The sequence below is a fragment of the Pomacea canaliculata genome, linkage group LG2, assembly GCF_003073045.1.
Source record: "Pomacea canaliculata isolate SZHN2017 linkage group LG2, ASM307304v1, whole genome shotgun sequence".
Classification (NCBI taxonomy): domain Eukaryota; kingdom Metazoa; phylum Mollusca; class Gastropoda; order Architaenioglossa; family Ampullariidae; genus Pomacea; species Pomacea canaliculata.
The window spans coordinates 1,984,345-2,006,140 of NC_037591.1; the positions used below are offsets into that span (position 1 = coordinate 1,984,345).

General features: G+C 44.1%; 2 protein-coding genes across 4 annotated transcripts; both read left to right on the forward strand.

Moving 5' to 3' along the window:
* Positions 1-848: 848 nt before the first annotated feature.
* Positions 849-7,661, forward strand: LOC112557140 (endoglucanase 4-like). The gene is made up of 15 exons (XM_025226795.1): positions 849-1,139; positions 1,252-1,372; positions 1,522-1,596; positions 1,949-2,020; positions 2,685-2,842; positions 3,117-3,324; positions 3,609-3,776; positions 4,141-4,325; positions 4,475-4,634; positions 5,004-5,115; positions 5,536-5,686; positions 6,065-6,209; positions 6,546-6,711; positions 6,991-7,181; positions 7,484-7,661. Exons 1-15 carry the CDS (start codon positions 873-875, stop codon positions 7,564-7,566), a joined length of 2,262 nt encoding a protein of 753 aa, XP_025082580.1. The 5' UTR covers positions 849-872; the 3' UTR covers positions 7,567-7,661.
* A 2,037-nt stretch (positions 7,662-9,698) lies between these two features.
* On the forward strand, positions 9,699-20,168 carry LOC112557281 (endoglucanase 4-like). 3 transcript variants are annotated; one of them, XM_025227036.1, is made up of 17 exons: positions 9,699-9,825; positions 10,478-10,665; positions 12,591-12,711; positions 12,888-12,962; positions 13,758-14,090; positions 14,441-14,509; positions 14,834-14,982; positions 15,208-15,415; positions 15,534-15,704; positions 16,169-16,353; positions 16,771-16,930; positions 17,473-17,584; positions 17,931-18,084; positions 18,301-18,445; positions 18,790-18,955; positions 19,167-19,357; positions 19,913-20,168. In XM_025227036.1, exons 2-17 carry the CDS (start codon positions 10,489-10,491, stop codon positions 19,993-19,995), a joined length of 2,499 nt encoding a protein of 832 aa, XP_025082821.1. In that variant the 5' UTR covers positions 9,699-9,825; positions 10,478-10,488; the 3' UTR covers positions 19,996-20,168. The 3 variants fall into 3 exon arrangements, with proteins under 3 accessions (XP_025082821.1, XP_025082822.1, XP_025082823.1); XM_025227037.1 differs by lacking the exon at positions 9,699-9,825 and adding an exon at positions 9,834-9,852; XM_025227038.1 differs by lacking the exons at positions 9,699-9,825; positions 10,478-10,665 and adding an exon at positions 11,128-11,614.
* Positions 20,169-21,796: the final 1,628 nt, after the last annotated feature.

Consider the following 21,796-nt stretch of genomic DNA (forward strand, 5'->3'; position numbering starts at 1 on the left):
CGTGATAAGAAAGAATAAAAATAATGTTTATATTCAAGCAACACACACACACATGGTGTCTATCATTCCTGTCTCTCGCTCCATGAAGATAGCCAGACTATAAGGCTACCAGGGGGAGGAGGAGGGAGGTATGGCAGTTCACCAAAGTAAGGCACAGCTATTTTCAGATGAAAAGTCTTAGATTGCTGTGGTGGTCATGACATGAAGATAACAACGAGGACCTGGGGTCGTCATCAGACGAAAGTTGCAGTCGCTGGGTGAGTGGCACACCAGGCAAGTCTCACACACGCCGGGTGGTTCCTTTCTTCTCTTGTACATCACATGTTGTCTGTGTCCTGTTGTTTACTGTGTACACCACACTGTTGTTTTATGTGTCTCATTGTTTTCTCGTATTTCTGTCTTTGGTGCCAGGAAATCTGCACTTAGTGTCATTTTGTTTACCGTTAATGAGAATAAATATAAACAATCGACGTTCTCACCATGTCAGCCCAGCTTTTCTTTAAGTTGTCTGGTTTAGTCTCGCACATTGTAGGTCTTTATTTAGAAATTTGAGGATGTTTTGTGATCAGCAATACACCGTAGCAACTTAATTGTTGTAGTCAGTTAGTCTATGGTAAAACAGGTTTCGGTTGTAACCGTTTCGTTGTCATCGTTTTAAAATAACCTGTCGATGGCATGAAGTGAGAGGTTACTGGACTACATTGTATTCTTGGATGTTTTATTGTCTTGAATATCTAGCAGCAAACCAAATTAATGACGACAAGATGGATGTTCTGTTTTTTCAGCAGCAGCAGTAGTAGTAACAACAACAACAACAACAACAACAACAACAACAACAACAACACCATTCATGTGCCATCTCACTAGTCTAGATGCTGCAGCATCCTATGACCTTTCACAAGCTCGGTGTCAACTTGATTGCCGAGGACACTCATGATTGTTCTTTTTCGCAGACTGTCAGGACAATGTTCTCGTTAGTCGTGTGGGCGGCGCTACCGCTGCTGAGCTTTGCCATCACTGTACCCGTCACCAACCACTGGGCGGGTGGATTCCAGGCTAGAGTCTGCTTCAAAATCGACAAGGAGATGACTTCCTGGGTCATCCATCTGACCTTTGACCACCCTGTAGAGACAATTGATGTAAGGCTCACCTGTCATAGGTAGATGTATCCTACCACAGTCTACACCTGGAAGAGACTGTGTCGGTGAGTTCAGTAGACGTTGATAACCGTGCTGCCCTCTGTCGGTGCAGGTGTGGACGGCGGATGCGCAGAGCACCAGCGCGGACAAGAAGCAATGGACGCTGACCAGCAAGAACTGGAACGCAGTGGAGCATGTCGGGGACGAGCTGTGCATCGACCTCATGGGTCACGGTACGTTAGGTCTACTGTCCTCGGTGTCACCATACCACCAATAGAGATGATGATGATGATGATGATGATGATGATGATGATGATGATGATGATGATGATGATGATGATGATGATGATGATGATGATGATGATGATGATGATGATTTCAGGAACTGGTGATTTCGCTCCTGTCATCACAGCAACCCTGGAAGGAACAAGTGGCGGCGGTTCACATCAAGTTGCTAGTGAGTACTTCACACTCGCACTCTCTCTCACACACACACGCACATGTGCGCGCACACGCACACACAATGAGAGAAAGACATACAGCTATTTCTACTTTATCCCAATACACAAATAAACATCTATGTTATAAATAAAGTAGTGTGGTGAGTGTGTTTCTGCATATCAGTACTTCACCAACGTGTACCTCTGTATACGTACATAAAGATGTGTGTGTGTGTGTGTGTGTGTGTGTGTGTGTGTGTGTGTGTGTGTGTGTGTGTGTGTGTGTGTGTGTGTGTGTGTGTTGTGTGTGTGTGTGTGTTCTCTATATAACTGCCTTCAAACTACAACCACTACACTTCTCTTGATCAGCAAGTGCCCCAGCTACCACACAAGCTCACCATCAAGGTGTCGCCACTGCTGCTCCTGTGCATACAACCCCATGTAAGTATTCACTCACCCTCGTACCCCCATACCTGTCACAGTCATACACACTGCCAGTGTCATCAGAACACACCTAGCAGTCACACCCACCCACTGCTACCTCAGACGTGTACAACTGTGGTCAGTACAACAGACGGGAGGAGACAGTCGAGTGTCTAATAACGATTACAGTGAAGTCCAGCGTCTGCTAGCGGCCTTCTGTCCATCTCAGTAGTTTCAAACTCACTTTCTGACAGGTGTGGGCCTATCGTACACACAGTCAAACGCTTTTAATAAGTTTCTTGCAGTCAGGTGTCCAGACACCAATTCAAGTAAGGGTAAGGGTAGTAATCCACGCTAGTTTACCCCGGGTACATGTCGTGGACTTCAAGCACAGCGTTTCTACCCAGGCCTGACGAGATCTGGTGTACCCGGTGTCAAGGGGCCCGGCCTTGGTCAGTGGATTTTTTTTCTTTTTCTCCTTTTCTTTTAATCTAAGGACAGAACACCCAAGCATTACACATGCAGAAGTTGAGTGGGAAAATAATTTACGATTACAAGTACAAGCCCGGAGAGGTCGTCTGTCCCGGGGCCAGGACTGGCTCTCGGCGGCCCTGTTTCTACCCACAATGCACTCGTACCATTGTATGCATCACATGTGTTGTCATCTCTCTTTCTCTCCCAGTGTCTGTCCCCGACGGAAATGGATTCCCCGCCACTACCCGAGTCTCCAACGTGAGAGACGGACGCTCGGACCATTACCTGACCTTCACCATCAGCGGCCCAACCGTCATGGGCTGGGTGGTCAAGTTCCGGTGCAGCAAGCCAGTGCACAACCTCAACGTAAGTCACAGAGCTAGTCCCTGGCGTCACGTGACGTTTGCCCCTACCCTCTGCTCCCTCCGATCAACCTGTGAAACAAACGCACGTGACGTGTAGGATGAAGATGCGATGGCTCGTGTCACTCGGCTCTGTAGAAATGGTAAACTGAATGTTGCCATCCTTCGGTGATGTGTCTGTCTTGTGTTGGGGAAAGTTGGTCTGATGGGTTAGTGTGGGTTGGGATGGAGGAACCTGTCCGATGGGCGGTTTGTTGATCAGTCAGTCGGTGTGGCAGGTTCGCGAGGCCGATCCACTCAGCCACAACGCTGATCAGACGGAGTGGCTGCTGGTGAACAACGACAACCAGATCACCATCAAGCCAGGAACATTCGAGTTGAAAATTGAGCTGGAGCTGGTGACCGGCAGAGACGCGGCCCCTCAGTGCTCCGCCACACTCACCAACATGGGGGTCGACAAACACACCTGCGGACAGCTGCCCAACAGTAAGCAGCGCCCCCTAGTGGTGACTGAGCAAACGTCTCTGGCAAGTCCCCCCAGCAATAAGTAACCTCCCCCTGCTATGACTAGAGAAATCACTTTCATGGAATGACTAGAATTTTGATGATGAGCTTCCACGTGCAGAAATCGACTCCGATGATACAATCATCTAAATCTTTCATCAAACTCTCTTCAAGTAATGCTGTTGTGTAACACTGCAAACTCACTGATTGTGCTTGTCCACATCATCCTGCAATCCTTTCAGTGAAATTGTTGTCTGATTCCACAGAGGCCAACTCCAAGTACAACTATGACGATGTCCTGTACAAGTCCATCTTGTTCTACGAGGCGCAGCGCTCGGGCAAACTTCCGGCCAACAATCGCATCCCCTGGCGAGGCGACTCCGCCCTCAATGATGGCGATGGCGGGGTGGACCTGACTGGCGGGTGGTATGACGGTAAGAGCAGCTCCTGTCCATCCCACAATACAGCAGTTTGTCATCGATGATTCATGAAATCTCGCTTTCCTGACATTGTCTGCCAGACTAAAGGAAACGAACGATGTTGTTGACGATAAAAGCTGAAAGTAGTAAGATGGAAACATTCGCACACTGGAATAGTAAGAAAAAAAAACTGGATTCGTTCTCAAGACTTTCCCCAAACCTCAGTAAGGAACTGACTCGCTAGGTCAATACCAATAAATAATTAATTAACAGTCACGATGGCAAGGAAAATGTTTTGCTGGCTGATATATTTGGTAAGTTGAAAACTATTGAATAACCTGATGTAATTATTTTGTCGACAACTTCATAACTGTTGCAGCGGGAGACTTCGTCAAGTTCAACTTCCCCATGGCCTGGTCAACGGCCGTCTTGACCTGGGGCTTGCTGCAGTTCAAGGACGCCTACCAGGCCGCAGGTCAGCTGGAGTGGATGTACGAGAGTGTCAAGTGGCCGCTGGACTACCTGCTCAAGTGTCACGTGTCCGACAACGTGCTGTACGTGCAGGTGAGCGAACACTGTAGCAGTCGGACTGGCGAACATACATACCATCTGAGTTTGGAGCATAGTAATAATGTTCTTACATCTCAGCACGTGATCAACGTCCAGTTTCAACTGTCTAATCAGACAAACTTAAACCTTTGATCATTCGTCAGGTGGGTGACGGGGGTGCAGACCACGGATCATGGGGGAGACCCGAGGACATGAAGATGGCCAGACCCGCCTTCAAGATCGACGCCACCAAGCCAGGATCTGAAGTTGCCATGGAAACAGCGGCTGCCTTTGCGGCTGGGTATTTGGCATTCAAAGAAAAAGGTTGGTGTGGGGCTGTCCCTTGATGCACGGTAAAAGGGGAAGAAAATGGTCTAAAGGTCAATGGGAAGTGAGATGTTAGAGAAATGAAAGGCCTCCATTATCTCAAGCCATCTCTTGTTTGAGGTCAATGTCCTCTCCCTCTCTGCGTCCCCAGTCCTATACCTAGTCAGGCCCCTATTCTTGATGTGTATACTGACTATAAATGCTTTGATCACTTATAAATACACTTGAACACTGTCACTCCAGTCAGACGTGATGGTCACGTAGTCGACGGTTATGATACTGCAATGAGTGACTGAATGTTTTTCTCCCTTTGACTTTTTGCTGGCTTTGGTTTTGACACTTCAGTAATTTTTTCTCGCGACTCAGATCCGTCATACTCAGCCAAGCTGCTGCAACATGCCAAGTCGCTGTGGCAGTTCGCTGTCACACACAAGGGCAAGTACAGTGACAGTGTGTCAGCTGCTGCCGGCTACTACAAGTGAGTGTTTCCTTCTGTTGTGAGTGTTCGATGTTCGATGTTGATGCTTTGGTCGAGGGTTCTGATGACAGTGTTCTGTCCTCTGTCCTGAGTGTTCTGTCCTCTGCTCTGACCGAATGGTCTTCTGCAGCTGAGTGTTGTGTATTAATGACTTGATTGATTAGTGTGTTGTATTGCTGTAATTAAACCTTCTGTTGACTGTGTCATGTATTAGTGTTGTGATTGTGAAAGTTGTGCTTCTGTGACTGAGTGTTGTGTCTCGGTGAAGGGAGTAAATATTGTGTCTCACTGCCGTCACTAAATGTTTTGTATTGTGGCTAAGATTTTCGTACTGCTGTTGCAAATGCTTCTTTTTCCTATTTATACTTTTCTTGCACTTTTGCTGGATTAAAAGTCTGACTACTGACCTCTCTGTCGCAGTTCCGCCAACGTCACGGACGAGTTGTGCTGGGGGTCGCTGTGGTTGTACAAGGCCACCAAGGAACCCAAGTACCTGGAGGAGGCCCTCAAGCACTATGATGCTTCTCCCGACTGGGGCATGTCCTGGGACGATGTCTTCATCGGCAATCAGGTCAGTGTCACAAGACATGGCATCATCATCATCATCATCGTCGTCGTCTACCAAAAAAAAAAAAAAATCAGGCGCCATCTGTTGGCTGAGCCTCGACCAGCGACCTTCTGCCCGACGCCGAGCCCACTAACCGCGAGGCTGTTGCGAACCTCTCGCCCTCCCTTCACCACTACTGCGCCGCTCTTAAAAATAAATAAATAAATAAATAAAATAAAAAGAGTGATAATCTGATCGAAATTTCGTAAACTTACGGTGCTCAGTTTGTAGCCGTCATATAAGTAACCAAAAGAGGGGTCACTATTTTCCCGACAAGTTTCCAGAGGGAGCTGACAAAAAATGACAGCTCTTGTTGTTCACATGTCACGTGTTCACTGGCAGGTGTTGCTGTACGAACTCACGAAGGAGGCCAAGTACAAAGCAGCTGTGGAGGGCACCTTCAGGGAGTGGTTCCCTGGCGGGACTGTCCCCTACACCCCTAAGGGTCTGGCGTACAGACTGCAGTGGGGGTCCCTGCGGTACGCATGTAAGTCTACGGTAAACACCTCGCCTCCACTTTTACGACAAAGGTCTCATCGCTTGATAATAGGGTACACTTAGGGTCTTCAACACTCTTATGAAAAGTAAACATAAAATAATAAAACAAGCAAATGTTGACAGTTTCATTGGGAGATTCGTTTCATAGCCTCAATGATGCTGTTAAGGTTTGTGTGGCTGCTTACTGGCCTCGTATTTCTTTGTAATGGACTTGCTTCGCTTGCAATTAAACGCCTGATTCAGGTTATTTTAAGCTGCCAGCAGTTGATTGTCCCATTCCTGACCTGCGTGCGCGCGTGAATGTGTTTGAACACTTATGTAACAGCCAACATGGCTATGGCCGCGCTGATGGCTGCAGAAGCGGGTATCCACCCGGACGAGTATCGCCACTGGGCCATGTGTCAGATCCACTACGCCCTGGGCGACACTGGCCGCAGCTTTGTCGTGGGTTTTGGCAAAAATCCACCCGTCAGTCCTCACCACCGCTCTAGGTATTCTTCACACAGTTTGTTGATATGATATGTGTATGTGTGTGTGTGTTTTTAAAGATTTACTGTGTTTATTTTTAACAAACAAAACTAGTTTAATTTAAAACTCTTTCAACTCAATGATTATTTATTGTTAACGGCATATTTTATTACACAGATTTCTGATGTATTTTTGTATTTTATGCATGTTATAAGGCTTTTGTTAGCTTGAAACCTGTCTGTGAATCTGTCCTCCTGTCTGCTCACCTCAACACGTGTGTCGGGTGTGTTGTCTGTGGCCAGCTCCTGCCCCAACCTACCTGTGCGGTGTAACATGAACTACCTCCACCTGGACACCCCCAACACTCACATGCTGTGCGGGGCGCTGGTGGGTGGCCCCGATAGCTCGGATGGTTACAAGGACAGCCGCGAGAACTACGTCAACAACGAGGTGGCCTGCGACTACAACGCCGGCTTCCAGACAGCCGTGGCCGGTATGTCTGATGGTCTCATGACTCAGGCTGTGTTTTATTGCATCCACTCGACTCTCACAATAACACATTGTACTTCCCGATGTCGACGTATGCAGTCTGTCAACCTTCTTTCATTGTTTCTTCCTTATTCTTTATTTTATTTTTTGCTTTCTTCTTCGCTTTCATCAATTTCTTTTTCGTACTTTTTTTCATATCTTAACTTGCTGTCAGACACGAAAGCCATGTGCAGTGGATGTTGTACATTAAATTAAATAAAACCTAAAGAGGAGAGAATGACAGATGAAGGCTGTTGTCTGCTGCAGGCCTTCGCTCCTTACTGGTCCGACACGTGCATCCCGAGCAGAAAGGCGGCGCCACGTGTCCCTACCATGGGAGAGCACCGTGAGCAAGGGGGCAGCACTGCCAGTGTTTCTGACAGACTTACCTTGTTGGATGCTGCTGTACACTTGAACTATGCTCTATCCGGGCGATATATTTTGCAGTCATTCTGAATGTTATTAACATTTTAAAAAACAGGAAACGAGTGTGAGCGTCTTGTTTATTAACCATCAACTGTTTTCAGTAATATCGAGCTCTTACAGTTATAGATTGTCTGCTCTTTGTTCGTCCTTCCTCATTTCATGTTAAACGACCCATTGCCTCCCAGTGAACCATCTCACCTCCACGTCATGTGACTTTCTTGCCCGTCGCCTCCTTCTCAACTGTCTTATCTAGTGTCAATGTCTACCTTTTTACATATGTTTGTATTATTGGTCATTTATGTTATACTATTTATGTCTATTACCATAATTCAATCAGCAATATTATAATCAGTCTTCTCTGTGCCGTTTGCCACGTGAAGCTACAAAGAGGGACCTCCATCAGGTTCGGTCTGCTGCTGCTCTTGGGGGTGTCTCGCATGATAGGTCTCTTATTATTAATTAGTCAACAAAATCCTAGCAGCTCCCATCACTCTCCTGCCCCCTTATCAGTGACTCTCATTTCACTTTGGCAGACAATATTCAAAAAGTCAGTTTTCATATAACATTTCCTTATTAGGTTCAATGCACTGTGCAGAACAAAAGCACAAAATAAACAATCAAGAGTCTAGATATAAATAAGGAATACAAATAAACAGAACGCATACTCAGGCTAAAACATCAGCAAACAAGTATACAGAGACACAACAACAAAGCATCAGAAAGACAAATTCTTGTGGTCAAGGCGAGGTGAAGTGTTGAAAACCTTCCAATTACGGGAGTTTGAATTCTTCATTAAAAGATGTTTAATTAATTTGTGGGGGCAGCACGACCGAGAGCAGAGCACAATCCTGACACCGAGGACGCGGCACAATGCACATCAGATGTTTACACATCGTTGACATGCACAGACATATTTAATCTGAGTCAGATGCAATCAGAAAGCACATTGGGAAATAGCATGTCAGTGGATCCGAAAATTTAAATTGAGACAGATGAGTCTCGCAAAGGTGAGACTACAGGTGGATTAAACGAAGAACAAGCAGAAGAGACCGATATTGGACGAAGATGTCTGAAAGCATCTTGACGACTCGACACACGCATCGATGAAGATCAAGCTAGTGATTCATTTAAGGTGAGGTATATAGGTCTCTAACTATATCTATTGTAAGCCACGTCAGTACTCTTGCAAGTACATCATAAGGTGGGATTCATACAAACATAGAATACTGTCCTTACTGCATACCTAGCATCTGACGATGAATTAGAACTGGTTAAATAAATTAATATTGCTATAAAACACAATTTTTATAATTAGCTGAGGAAGTTTCTAACATTCATTGCACTGTATCTGGAACTTGTAGAAGCAAGGAGCAGAGATAACAGGAGGCAGTAGAAGTCGGCATTGCCTCCCTCACGTGTCACCGCTGTCAGTAGTGTCACTCCCTCACCCTGGTATGTCGGTGACAGCCAACAAGACTGGTACATTTGGTCTCCAGAGATAAGTAGTTGTAGTGAAGGACAGAGGACTGAGACTGTGCCTTTTTGCTCTTTTATCTCCCTGCATGCATGAAACTATGGATAACTGTAGGATGTTGTGTACGTAAACAAGAAAACAAATCAGCGCTAGTAGCAGATCATTACCATTAGGGAAGTGTCCAAGCTTTGTAGAGACAACGATGTTCTACTCGATCATCGAAGACCCCCTCTGTCGATAAAAACCGCATTTTGAGTGTAAAACTAGAAAACAAGGTTTGTTCTAAGCACGCGTTCTACCAAAGAACGGTTAGCTCCAGAAGTTCAGATCAGTTCTGATTAAACTCATGTCTATTTTGCTTTTTAAAAAATTCCTTACATCCCTTTGGAAGGATTGACCCCTTGTCATTGTCCCAGGATGATGAGTAAAAATCCATTAAGATTATCAGTAGGGATACATTTCATGTTACCATACGCAAGAGCAAACAACTCATTCCGTTTCAGACTTGTGCCCCCTGTCGTACTTACTGTTGTATAGGTGACTGTATGTAACATAGTCTCGATGTACCAGCATTAACTATAAATAAAACACTGTGAGGGCGAGGTGGGATCTATGTATGTCACGAAGTCCAGATAACAGTGGACATTTTGGTTCACATTCATTATTAAAAGTGTTGCTTGAGTTCGCAAGGAACTCTCACTCAACTGAGGTATGGTAGGACCTTGTTACAGTATCTGTGAGACTTATTTTTTATTTTGTCGTGGTTGTCATTGCTGCATTCTTCCTGTTCTCATTACGGTATCTTTGTTACTTTGATTGTATGTTGCACTATTAAGTTGTTTATGTACAACACTTTTCTGCGTCTGACGCAGTATAAACTTCTCTCCTGAATATCTTCCACCCCATCAACACCATCGACTTTGAATTTCGTTATCTTTGGTGTGCCTTGTATTATTAATCTTTGTTTTTATTTCACGAGAAACCACTAATGTCAACCGACAAATATACTGTGTCGTGTTTTCCTTCTGCTTTCTTTCTGCTATTACTTGGGTGTTACATGTAACAGCGGCGTATTTCCTCTGAGTCTTTTGCGCCATTTTTGAACATCAAGTCTGTTTCCTAACGTGCATGCAATGGTTCTAGGCCCTTTGTCAAATCTGTCAAAAACTAGCTCCGTGTTTTCCCCAGACTTTTCTAAAGAAAATTCCATTGTGTGCGTGCGTGCGTTAATCGCAGACCTTTACAGAACTACCCACACAAGTTCTGTGTGTACGTCTGTTTATCAAAACGTTGACATAAATGTTTCCACTGTGTTTCTGGCAGATGTCTACAGAAAAATTCCCACTATCTGTTTCTGACAGATTTCTAAGAAATGCTGACATTAGTTCTGTGGGCGGCACTGCCGCTCATGAGTCTGGGCAACGTGGTGGTACCCGTCAGCAACCACTGGTCGGGTGGGTTCCAGGGCAAGGCTTGCTTCACCATCGACAGCGAGCTCACGTCCTGGCACATGCACCTCATCTTTGATCAGCCGATCAAGTCACTAGATGTGAGAGAGATTCAGTCACTAGATGTATAAGATATTCCCTCATTCGATGTAGGAGAGACCCAGTCACTAGAAGAGAAATCCCGTCACTAGGTATAAGACAGCTCCCATCACTAGAAGTAAGAGCAGTCAAGTCACTAGAAGTCGGTGAGACCCAATCTTTACATGTAAATGAGATCCAGTCACTAGATGCAATAGAGACCCGGTCACAAAATGTAAGAGGGATCCCACCATGAAGGTAAGGGAAACACTGTTCAAGCAAGCTTTTTTAATTCCAGCATTTTATCAAATAAACACACCTCAGAAAATGCTCCTAGAGCATAAACTATTTTTATTTATTTTTATAAGCCTTATTATAAATATTTACTTTAGGTGCGTACGCGAGTGTGTAGGACAGGATGACAAGCGCAGGTCGAGATGACCATTGGTCAAGGGGAGTTCACTCTAGCGAGACCAGAGTAAGCAGACGACATTGGCTGACATGATAGTTGAAGGAAGCTGGCGTGTGCGTTAAGAGAAAAAGCTTAGAAGTCAGTGTTCAAGAAGAATTATTTTGGGGAGAACAGAACAAGGAGCTACTGCGTGCCCACACGTGTGCAGGAGGTCGGCGAGAGACGCTCCAACTGTCTGAACAGATCAACTGTAGATCAACTGTCTGAGCAGATCAACTGTAGATCAAGGCGCCATCTCAAAACGACAAGGGTTTCTCCCCGTCAGTCCAATCCGCAGACCAAAGCTGCCGTCAACGGAAATTATATAGGAGTTTAAAATCGGAGGCTCGTCGAAAGATTGCCGAAGAATCCCCAAGTAGCGAGTACAAAGGTGTTCCTCATACGGACTAGCTTCGGCGAGTAAAAAGTCACGGCGGAAGAATACTGTGGGTGTAACACAACATCAGGAGGAAGAAACTCTCGCTCGTTGAAGAATTCCTCCCCTTGTTGACCACAGAACCGTAAGTCAACTCTCAGCAATAAACGCTGGAACCCACAGAACCAGTTTCAATGGCGAGAGACTTGTGACTGTATACGATTGGAAAGAGAAGACCTTTTGGTTGTGACTTTGGTCCACAGGGCCTAGAATGTGAGAGGTGTGAGAGAATCATATTAGGAATCTCTGTTTTAAAGATATATTATCGTACATGTTACAGGGGACTGATAGCACGCTTTGTTCTGACAGTATGCAGTAAAGATTAACAAGCAAAATAGGAAACAAGGAAACTAAAAGAAATGGGAAAAGTATTAAGCCAGTTTTAGACCAATGACCTTTTAATTCAATTACGGGAAAATGTGTATTTGTTGTATATGGAATGAAAGAACACATGTCAGTGCCTGTCTAAATCTGTGTGCCTTGACTCTGTGTACTGGGTTCTGACATTTATATAACGTTATATAATGGGGGAGTGTTAAACAAATCTACACTTTATGTGTGTATGTGTGTACTTCCCTATGTGTACACCTTTGACACAGAAAAATACCAACGTTTCAGACTGCAGTTAGGCCTCGCCCTGTAAGTTGATCATATTAGTTGGTTTACCGAAAGAAGTTAAGATTGGATGGTAAGGGATAAATCAGGGAAAATCCGCGAATTACACTTTATATTAGCCCATTATTAAGAAGAAGCATGGATGCACTGTAGATAGATAAAAATTCATCCCTCACAATAACTGATTTTCTCACCATTGCAAAATACTTTTGTCAGTCTGCTTAAAAAAAAAAATAAATAAATAACTCTTTGTGTGTGTGAGAGAGAGTGTGTGTGTGTGTAATGGGTGGCTGGATGGACGAAATGACGGGAAGTAAGAGAAAAGAAAGAAGAAAACATGAAATGAACGAGTCAAGTAGATCAATCAGTAGAAAAGTAAGTCAATGATAACGTCAAATCGTAAAGTCATGTGAAGTTTTATGGTCGCTGGTTGTCCCTTGGTGTAGGTGTGGACGGCTGATGTTGAGACCTCGACGGAAGACAAGACGGAATGGATTCTCGACAGTAAGACGTGGAACGCAGTGGAACATGTCGGACAAGAACTCTGCGTGGACTTCATGGGGCACGGTGAGGCAGCGGGACAATTTCTGTTCTAAAGGGTTGATGAGGATAGTTCTGTGGTTTTTTGATGCTAGTTGTTTTTGTACTGGTGGTGGAGAAAGTAGAGGTAACGGGCTAGAGTAGTCATTACGTTATAACTGTGGATGAGATTACAATCACTCATTCATTCTCAACTGCCTCAGGCAACGGCGATGTCGCTCCTGTCATCACGGCCTACATCGATGGACTGACCAACGGTGGTTCGCATGGTGGAGTAAGTGAGTATCCGCACTTTAGCCTCCCTTAAGACACTGTCCTATCTCAAAGGGATTTCAAATCAATCATTTGTAGGTTCGTTCGATCGTTTATTTGTTCTTCCATTCGTTCTTTTTGCTGGCAGGTTAGGCGAGTTTATTTAGGTATTGTTAGTAGGCCAGACAAGCTTATTCGGATTTTGTTGGTAGTTTCAAAAAGTTTATTTTGCAGTTCTTAGTAGGTTGATCAAGTATATGCAGGTATTGTTGGTGGGTTACAAGCGTTTATTCAGGTGTTCTAGATAAGTTAGACAAGTTTACTCAGGTTTTGTTGATAGGCTGGACAAACGTATTCAAGGATGGTTGATAGGCTAGAGAAGATTATTCAGCTATTGATAGTAGGTTAAAAAATTTAACAGGTATCGTTGGAATTTTGGACAAGCGTATTCAAGTATTTCGAAGGTTTGACAAGTTCATTCGGGTGTTGTTGGTAGGTTACACAAATTTATTCAGGTATTCTTGGCCATTCGGGTATTGTTGGTAAGTTAAAGAAATTTATTAAGGTATTGGGGATACTACTGACATGTTTGCGCCATGTGAGGTGTTTGAAAGCTTTCTAAACTGATGTTTAAAGTGAACTGTGTGTATTTTCGTGTGTGAAAAGGGAAATCACCATGCCAGACCCCCCCCCCCGTATTTGTGTGTGTGTGTGATACCCTATTTACTTATTATTTTTCAGCAGTCTTGCATGCGTGTTGGCGATCCGAATGTTTTTGTGCAATCAGCAGTCGTTAGCTTAAAGTCACTGTTTTTTTTCAGCCAGTGCACCGGGGACTACAAATCACCAACAGTCCACCGCGTCTGCAACAACACACACCATTCCCGCAACTCACACAACTCCTACAACCCATACCACTCCCACAACTCACACAACTCCTACGACCCATACCACTCACACAACTCACGCGACTCCTACAACCCATACCACTCCCACAACTCACACGACTCATACGACCCGTACCACTCACACCACCCATACTGCCACTCCCACAACTCACACGACTCCTACGATCCATACCACTCACACCACCCACACTACTCCTACTACACATGCTGTCGCTACCCACTCTACTCGTGCTGCTACAACGCATTGTAAGTTAACAGTTTCGTGCAATCCTATCTTATGATCACTATAAAACTTCTAAGTCTGACATTTTTATTTGCATACAAATTTCAGTTTACTTGCTTATGTACATGATCTTCTCACTCGATAGATAATGTTTCCTTTAACTTGTTACGATCTAACATGAAATTCTGGCTGGTAAACAGAACTTTCGTTTCCAATTCAGAACTCGTCTACTTTGATTTTCGTACGCGATCAATTAGGTGTAGGCATATATTTTGTGTATGTGTGGATGAATGGAATGAGAGGGGTTGTCAAATATGGGTATCTATGTACATGTGAGCACGACCCAAATCATCTCAACTTTTGTCTCCAACAGCCACCCAGCACACGACACACACGACAAAGTCCGTTACACATGGCCCCACGAACGCTCCTGTGACGCACTGTGAGTACTTATTTCAACCCTGTGTGATCGTTTCAGCGACGTGATCAGTTCATTTAGACCCACTGGTGAATTAGGGCTAGCTTAGACAACCCTATGTTATAACTATTATAGCACATTAAAGTATTAAACGCGTAAAGAACAATTATTCATACTCTTTTAAAATAAGAAGATACTAGAGACGTAAATAAAATTAGAAGCTATTCTGAGGGTAGGGAAGTGTATCTCAGGAGCAAAACGCACTTTGTACTGTCTCTCGACGGACACCTACATTTTCACTGCATCAGGACAGTCCAGGTGTTACTGTTCTTCCTGCCTCTCTCTTAGCACCTGGCGGGAGTGGCATCAACGGCGTTACCAGAACTGCAAGCATCACCAACGGGCGCTTCGAGGAATGGCTGACCTTTCAGATCGACAAGCCCATCACGGGCTGGGTCATCAAGTTGACCTGTAACGAGGCAGTCGACAGCCTCAGTGTAAGTCGCAACACTTCATAGACACAAGTTCCGTTAACCCACCTGGGCTTTCAATGTGTTGAAGAAATAGAGTTTGTTTTTCTTTGACTCTGGTTAGCTTATAAGTAAGTCGTAGGCTTCTTGCTGACCTATATTTTCGTCCTTCATATTTTGCCTTAATTTAATGAAAGTATCTTAGTGATATATTGTTTACATGATTGACTGATCCCCCAAACGATGTGTCAGGCTAGTGAAGCAGATACTAAAGGCCACAACAGTGACAAGACGCAGTGGCAGCTGGTTGCCAATGACGCTCACATGACCCTCCAGCCCGGGCCGTTCGAGATGAAGGTTGATGGGTCGCTTGTGGACAGCAGCGCCTCAGACCTCCAGTGCTCGGCCGTGCTCATCGACTTGGGAGTTGACAAAAACGACTGTGGCGAGGTGCCTAACAGTGAGTGTCTTTTCGTCTCTAGGACAAAATCTCCCATGTCCCATGATCAGTTATTGTAATCGTGAAATTCGGTCACATGAAGCTGACTTCTGGTAATGTTGCGTAATTCGGTCGCCAGAGGGGGGCTCCAAGTACAACTATGACGAGGTTCTCATGAAGTCCATCATGTTCTTCGAGGCGCAGCGTTCTGGCAAACTTCCGGCCACAAATCGCATCCCCTGGCGAGGTGACTCCGGCCTCCGAGACCGCGGCACCGGCGGCGAGGACTTGACAGGCGGCTGGTACGACGGTAAGACAGCTGGTGCAGAGCCTACAATGCATCTTCTTGTGTATGGTTCCTTTATTTCTTACTGGTAAATGCACTGTTAATATCAAGTTTCTTCCCTCACACACACAAGCTGTGAAAGGTAACTGTTTTCATCAATGAACACAGGGATATTCTCATCAGTTCGTTACTCAGCTACTAGTATATGAATTCCTTGCTTTCTCCAGTTGTAACATCTTAACCTAAAGCTTGTGTTGACCTGTGCTGCTTGTTGTTTACGTGATAGTATTGTCACTATAGCTTGTTGGCATTGCTCTTTTCTGGGTGGTGTTGTTTTTGTAGTGTGTTTGGTTAGGAAAGTGGCGCACCTCTCACAGAACTGTACCTACAGATATAAGACGTTAAACTGGACATTTCTTTTAACTAAGAAACAACTTTAAAAGCGTTCGAGTCGTGCTTTATTACGGCCCCTGATGCTATGTTCACAGGCGCAGGATTTGTCAAGTTCACCTTCCCCACAGCCTGGTCCACCGTGATCTTGACTTGGGGCCTACTGGAGTTCAGGGACGCGTACGAGGCCGCAGGTCAGGTGGAGTGGATGTACGACTGTATCAAGTGGCCGCTGGACTACCTACTCAAGTGTCACTCGGCAGACAACGTGCTGTGGGTGCAGGTCAGTGAACTCCAGGCAAAATGGCCGACACACAAGCACAAATGTTAGAGGAAAGTCAAGTAACTCTTATTTTGCTGAGGACCTGGATGGTGCTTTGTTGTTGTTTTTTGGGGTTGGGTTGTTGTTGTTGAAATTTTTGTTCGTTATCCGAAATGTTCGCTATCGGAGGCTTTCGCTAACCGAGGTTCCACTCTACATTTGTTTGATTACGTGACAAGATTATCATATAATACCTAATTGTCATGTCCGTCGTTTATTGTGTGACATGTACGCAATACAGTGCATTTCATTGCGTGACAAAGTCACATACTTTAACATAGCAGTGCTTTTGCTTCCGTGACGTGCTTAGCATTCTCTAGCACCCTCGTGACTAGTGGAACAAGATGACAAGACATGCATTTTATCACCGATTCCCAGGTGGGCGATGGTATGATAGACAGCTCATCGTGGGGCCGCCCCGAAGACATGACGATGTCGAGGCCCGCCTTCAAGATCGACTCGACCAAAGGCGGAGCTGACGTTGCCATGGAAACAGCTGCTGCATTCGCGTCTGGCTACATGGCGTTTAAAGAACGAGGTAAGATAGGATAGAATGTATCTCATGTCTGGTTAAGAATTACGCTCTCAATAAACACTTGTAACTAGCAAACGTTTAGTAATCATAGGGTCAGTGAACATGAGTGGTTTACCGTGTCTACAGCGTGGCATGGGAAAACCAACACATTTATTTTCTTCGCCATTATTTTACTTGATAAACCAGATACCCATTTCGTCTGGAAAGGTTCTGGGCGGGCATGGAAACTTTTCTAGTCACAGCTCCTTAGCACAACATTTTCTGTCTTTGAATTTCTTGGGTTATTTCTTGAAGCTTTGGTGCGATAATCAGTGACCAACTTTATTCAGAAACCCTGTAAAGTGTTATGCCTTTAGCAATAATCCCGCTGATGTAAACTACTCAGAGTGCAATCATCTAATATAGCGACTAGTGTTAGCAGACACATTGTTTTCCAAATTACTCAAATGGCGTGAAAGCTGATGTTCTGATTGGTTGCGGGCTCTTTTCTTTATTCTGATGTGTGTTAGTTACTTTTTCAAATCAAGTTTTGTCGTCCGTCTCAGATACGGAATATGCAGCAACTCTTCTGCAACACGCGGTGACATTGTATGACTTTGGCCTCAAACATCCTGGAACGTACAGTTCTTACATCATCGAGTCGCAAGGATACTACAAGTGAGAATTCTACAATCTAATACGAACGATTGTGGAGTGTTAGAAAGTGCTATTAAATGACTGTTTCCTTTGTTACTTGAATTTTCGTCTTCTGTGCTGTTTGTTTTTGTTTTTTTTTAAGATCAAGTGGTCTGTGTTGTTTACTTCTATGTTTCTTACGCCAGACACCATCGACATCGTTGGCAACATCGTCAGGTCATCCCCAACGACTGGTGCCTAAGTCCCGCTAAGACTTTCTGCTACACAGTAGAGCGCACTAACCACCAGGTTAAGGTTGCCACAAAGTTTATTAGTTCCATTATTTTCTGCTGTAATCTCGCATATTTTGATTCTTACGGTGTTCTAGTTCCATGGATTATAACGACGACGTTTGCTGGGGATCGCTGTGGATGTACAAAGCCACCAACAAGACCAAGTACATGACAGAGGCACTCAAGTACTGTCACATCACCCCTTGGAAGTATGAAATGAACTGGGATCACGTTTTCCTTGGCAGTCAGGTCAGTAAACCAGAACATATCCAAGTTTTCTCTGACTACGCCTGTGCCTATTACTAAGAGATCACACAAAAGTGTACTACCCACTTTTAGAGTTGTGTCATTCCATTTATCATACCTTAATGCTTTGCATGTACACTGCGTGTTACAAAATGTATTTATTTCTTTTTCTTATTCTTATCATGTTGACCATGTTCTTTGGTTCACGTGTATTCTCAGATACTGCTATACCAAGTCACGAAACAAGAAACATACAAAAAGAGTGTTGAAGTATTTTTCCAGCACTGGTTCCCTAACGGCACCGTACTCATTTCGCCAAAGGGTCTGGATTACTATGCACTCCCAGGCTCCCTGGGCTACGCCGGTATGTGTGTCTTTGATGTCACAATGTTACTGTCTACAGTTCATATCTGAGAGGCCAACAAGCTTTCTATGGCGCTATTCCGCTCTTCCTTTCACCGCTATATACACTGTACGACTAAAATGGTTACAAAAATTGGGAAAAATTATCAAGAATTAGGACATCAGCATATTGCAATGATAATAAAAGGCATACACAGCAAAACATAATAGTAAACAAATCGAATGTTCAAATTATACAAGAAGTTTCAGTCAAGAATAATCTTTATAAAAGAATTGTGTTTTAAGTGCACTTAAACTGAATTTACGTACGTTACTTAAGGGGCTGTGTTTGGGTGATTGTAACAGCCGACATGGCCATGGCCGCCCTGATGGCTGCAGAAGCGGGTATCCACCCTGTCGAATACCGCCACTGGGCCATGTGTCAAATCCACTACATCCTGGGTGACGTCGGCCACAGTTTTGTCGTGGGATTCGGCAAGAACCCACCTGTCAGTCCTCGGCATCGTGCCAGGTAAAACCAAACAAGCGCTCTTTACAAAGTTAAGTAACTCATGCGTTTACACAAAAACAAATCATGCAATATTTCCTTTTTCTAGATTCTCCTAGCTCTTGACGTCTCGTCTTCCACATTATTTCTTCTCGGCCAGCACTCTATTCCCCTCCCTCTTATGTTTAAAGCAAACTAGTTAATGAAACTCTTGGCGTCTGTTGTCTGTGGTCAGCTCTTGTCCCAACCCCCCGGCCACGTGCAACATGCACACGCTTCACGAGCCAGGTCCCAATCCTCACCTGCTGTGCGGGGCTGTGGTCGGAGGGCCTGACGGCCGTGACGGCTACACAGACGAGCGAGATCAGTATCTATACAACGGTGTCGCCATCACCTACAACGCCGGCTTCCAGACAGCTGTGGCCGGTACATCCATGACCGAAACTCTTCTAGTTATAGTGGCTTAAAAAAGAAAATTGGCACCGCGAATGTATCATACTCCAAAACGATATATCATTAATTAAAATCTCAGAAATTTTAATCATAAGAAATGAGGAAACAAAGTCTGATAAATTTAATGGAAAACCTCTTCATAGTATCTCAGCAGCCGAAGTACATAGGAATGACATCTAACCTGGCTGTTAAGCGGTAAATATATCGTATTTTTCTAGGCAAGCCTTTTTTATGTATCCCCTGTGATTGCTCTTTTCTTCACACGCGATAAGATTTCATTGAACAATTGTTCTTTTTCCTTCTATACAGTGTAATAATAGTTTTAATGACAAAATACAAAGTTTTCCACCCGTAGCGCTATGTAAATGTCACTAGTCTTGTGCCTATTGTAAATGTTATTCTCATGTTCATCACTGTTAACCAGTCATCGGCTGCTCATTCATGGCATAACAGATGCACATCAGATGAAATTACAGAAACAAATGGATGAATTGAATGCAACATCAGGCATAAATATCCTTTGTGCAGCACTTCGCTCATCGTTATTGAGACACACGCACCCCGAGCAGACCGGTCAGTCCACCTGTCCTTACAAAACGCCAGCCCCCTGAGCCGAAGGACGTCACTGCTGAGCCTGTCGGCGACGTTATCACACCTTGTAGGAATGTTGCCTTTAATTCGAAATTTGATTTATGTTAAGTAGTCTTCCCTACACTCTCAGTGTCCATTATGAGATAAGTATTATTTTTTTAAATCACGCTGAATGATAGCGAACTTGCAAATATTGATTTGTTTGTTGTTAACTTGCCAATAGATCTGTGTGTGTGTGTCAGTGTGGTGTAACATGATGGGACATGTCCGCAGAATATTCGGGTGATTAAAGTGCTTGACGTGTTTTATTTAGTCAGTTTCTGCGCCCACATGCACTAAATGCTCATATTGGGATCGACACTGCTTATCTCATTGTTCAGCGAGTTGCCCTTTTCCTGGCTGCTTCATCCGACCACTGTGATGCTTGACCTTGTCACAGCCTCCTGTTCTAGTGTCAGGGCCTGAAGCAGTCACCTTAGTTGCCACCCCGAAAGGCCGCCTTTGCTCATCGTCGAAGGGCAGTTGAGTGGTGACAACTAAACTCGGTTGGTGAACTCCACCTGCTCATGAATCGAGAGTTTCTCTGTCAAGTTAACTTTACTCACTGGTTCACCAACCAAGCAAAAATAATTTGAATGTTAAAATCGACGATGGTCATGGGCATGATGCTAGCAGATTGTTTCAACATTTAGAAGCATTTATTGCAGCCCTTCTGCATCTCTGACCATGAGCCTTCATGTCCTCTTTCCAATCTGTTTCTCAAACTTATCTCTGGAAGTCGTACTTCTAGTCAGCAGCTTCCTACTTTAGTCAACACCTGCACATCTTGACATTTTACTTCCTGCTCGTACATGTGTAGTTTTATCATCTATAGTGCTTAGTATGTTTAGAACAGACATTGTTAAAATGCCTGCCTTTGATAGCCACGTATTCCAGAGCTGTCTCCCTGTCTACCACTTGTTACATCTTTTGAAATTATTAGAATGAGCTGCATCGACTCAAACTACTATCATGTCTAACCACGCATTACCTCCTCTCCCATTTTCACTCAGCTTACCGACCTTCCACAGTGGCATTATATGGTCGTGGCTTTCTTAGTTTAATTTTTCATCCTTTATTTTGTATCCCATCGAAAGTTCTGTCCTCTCTTGTTCAGTCTCGGTTCAATTACACCATCATACTGATGAACCTATAATCTTTCTATATATATATATAGTTCCCTATAATACCATTCATACGACAATCTCATACCAGGAAATTCATGGTTCAAAATACAGGAAAACTCGATGATTGTAAAACTGCACAAAGCTCTCACTTTCTGCCTGGTCATTCTCACTCTGTAAAGATCGGTGGTGATACTGATATATCTACGTTCTAGTTTCGAATTTATAATTAATACTTGGTAGGTTCTAATACTGTTGATTTTTGTTTAATATGCATCAGGTCAGTGCAGTCTACCAGTTATTGTCTACTCACACTAAAGAACTCTAAACTACTCTTTTCTGACTATTTTATTTCCCCCCCCCCCCTCTTACTACCCTGAATACCCAACTTCATAAAGTTCAAAAAAATCTCAGAGCAAGTTATTGTGTCTCTACTGCTCATCTTTGTGCTTTTAATTGGTTTTGGACCGAGTAAATAATTGAATATTGAATATAAACTGACAAGACTTTTTCTCTTGATCTATTTAGTCTGTTTCTCTGAGCTTCTAGCTTCTCACGCCCTGACTACACTTTCTCCTCGTCAGTCGTAGTTTCTCTCCTTGTCCTCAGATCTTATGGCCAGTGGACATTTGTTTACTTGTTCAAGATCCACCATATG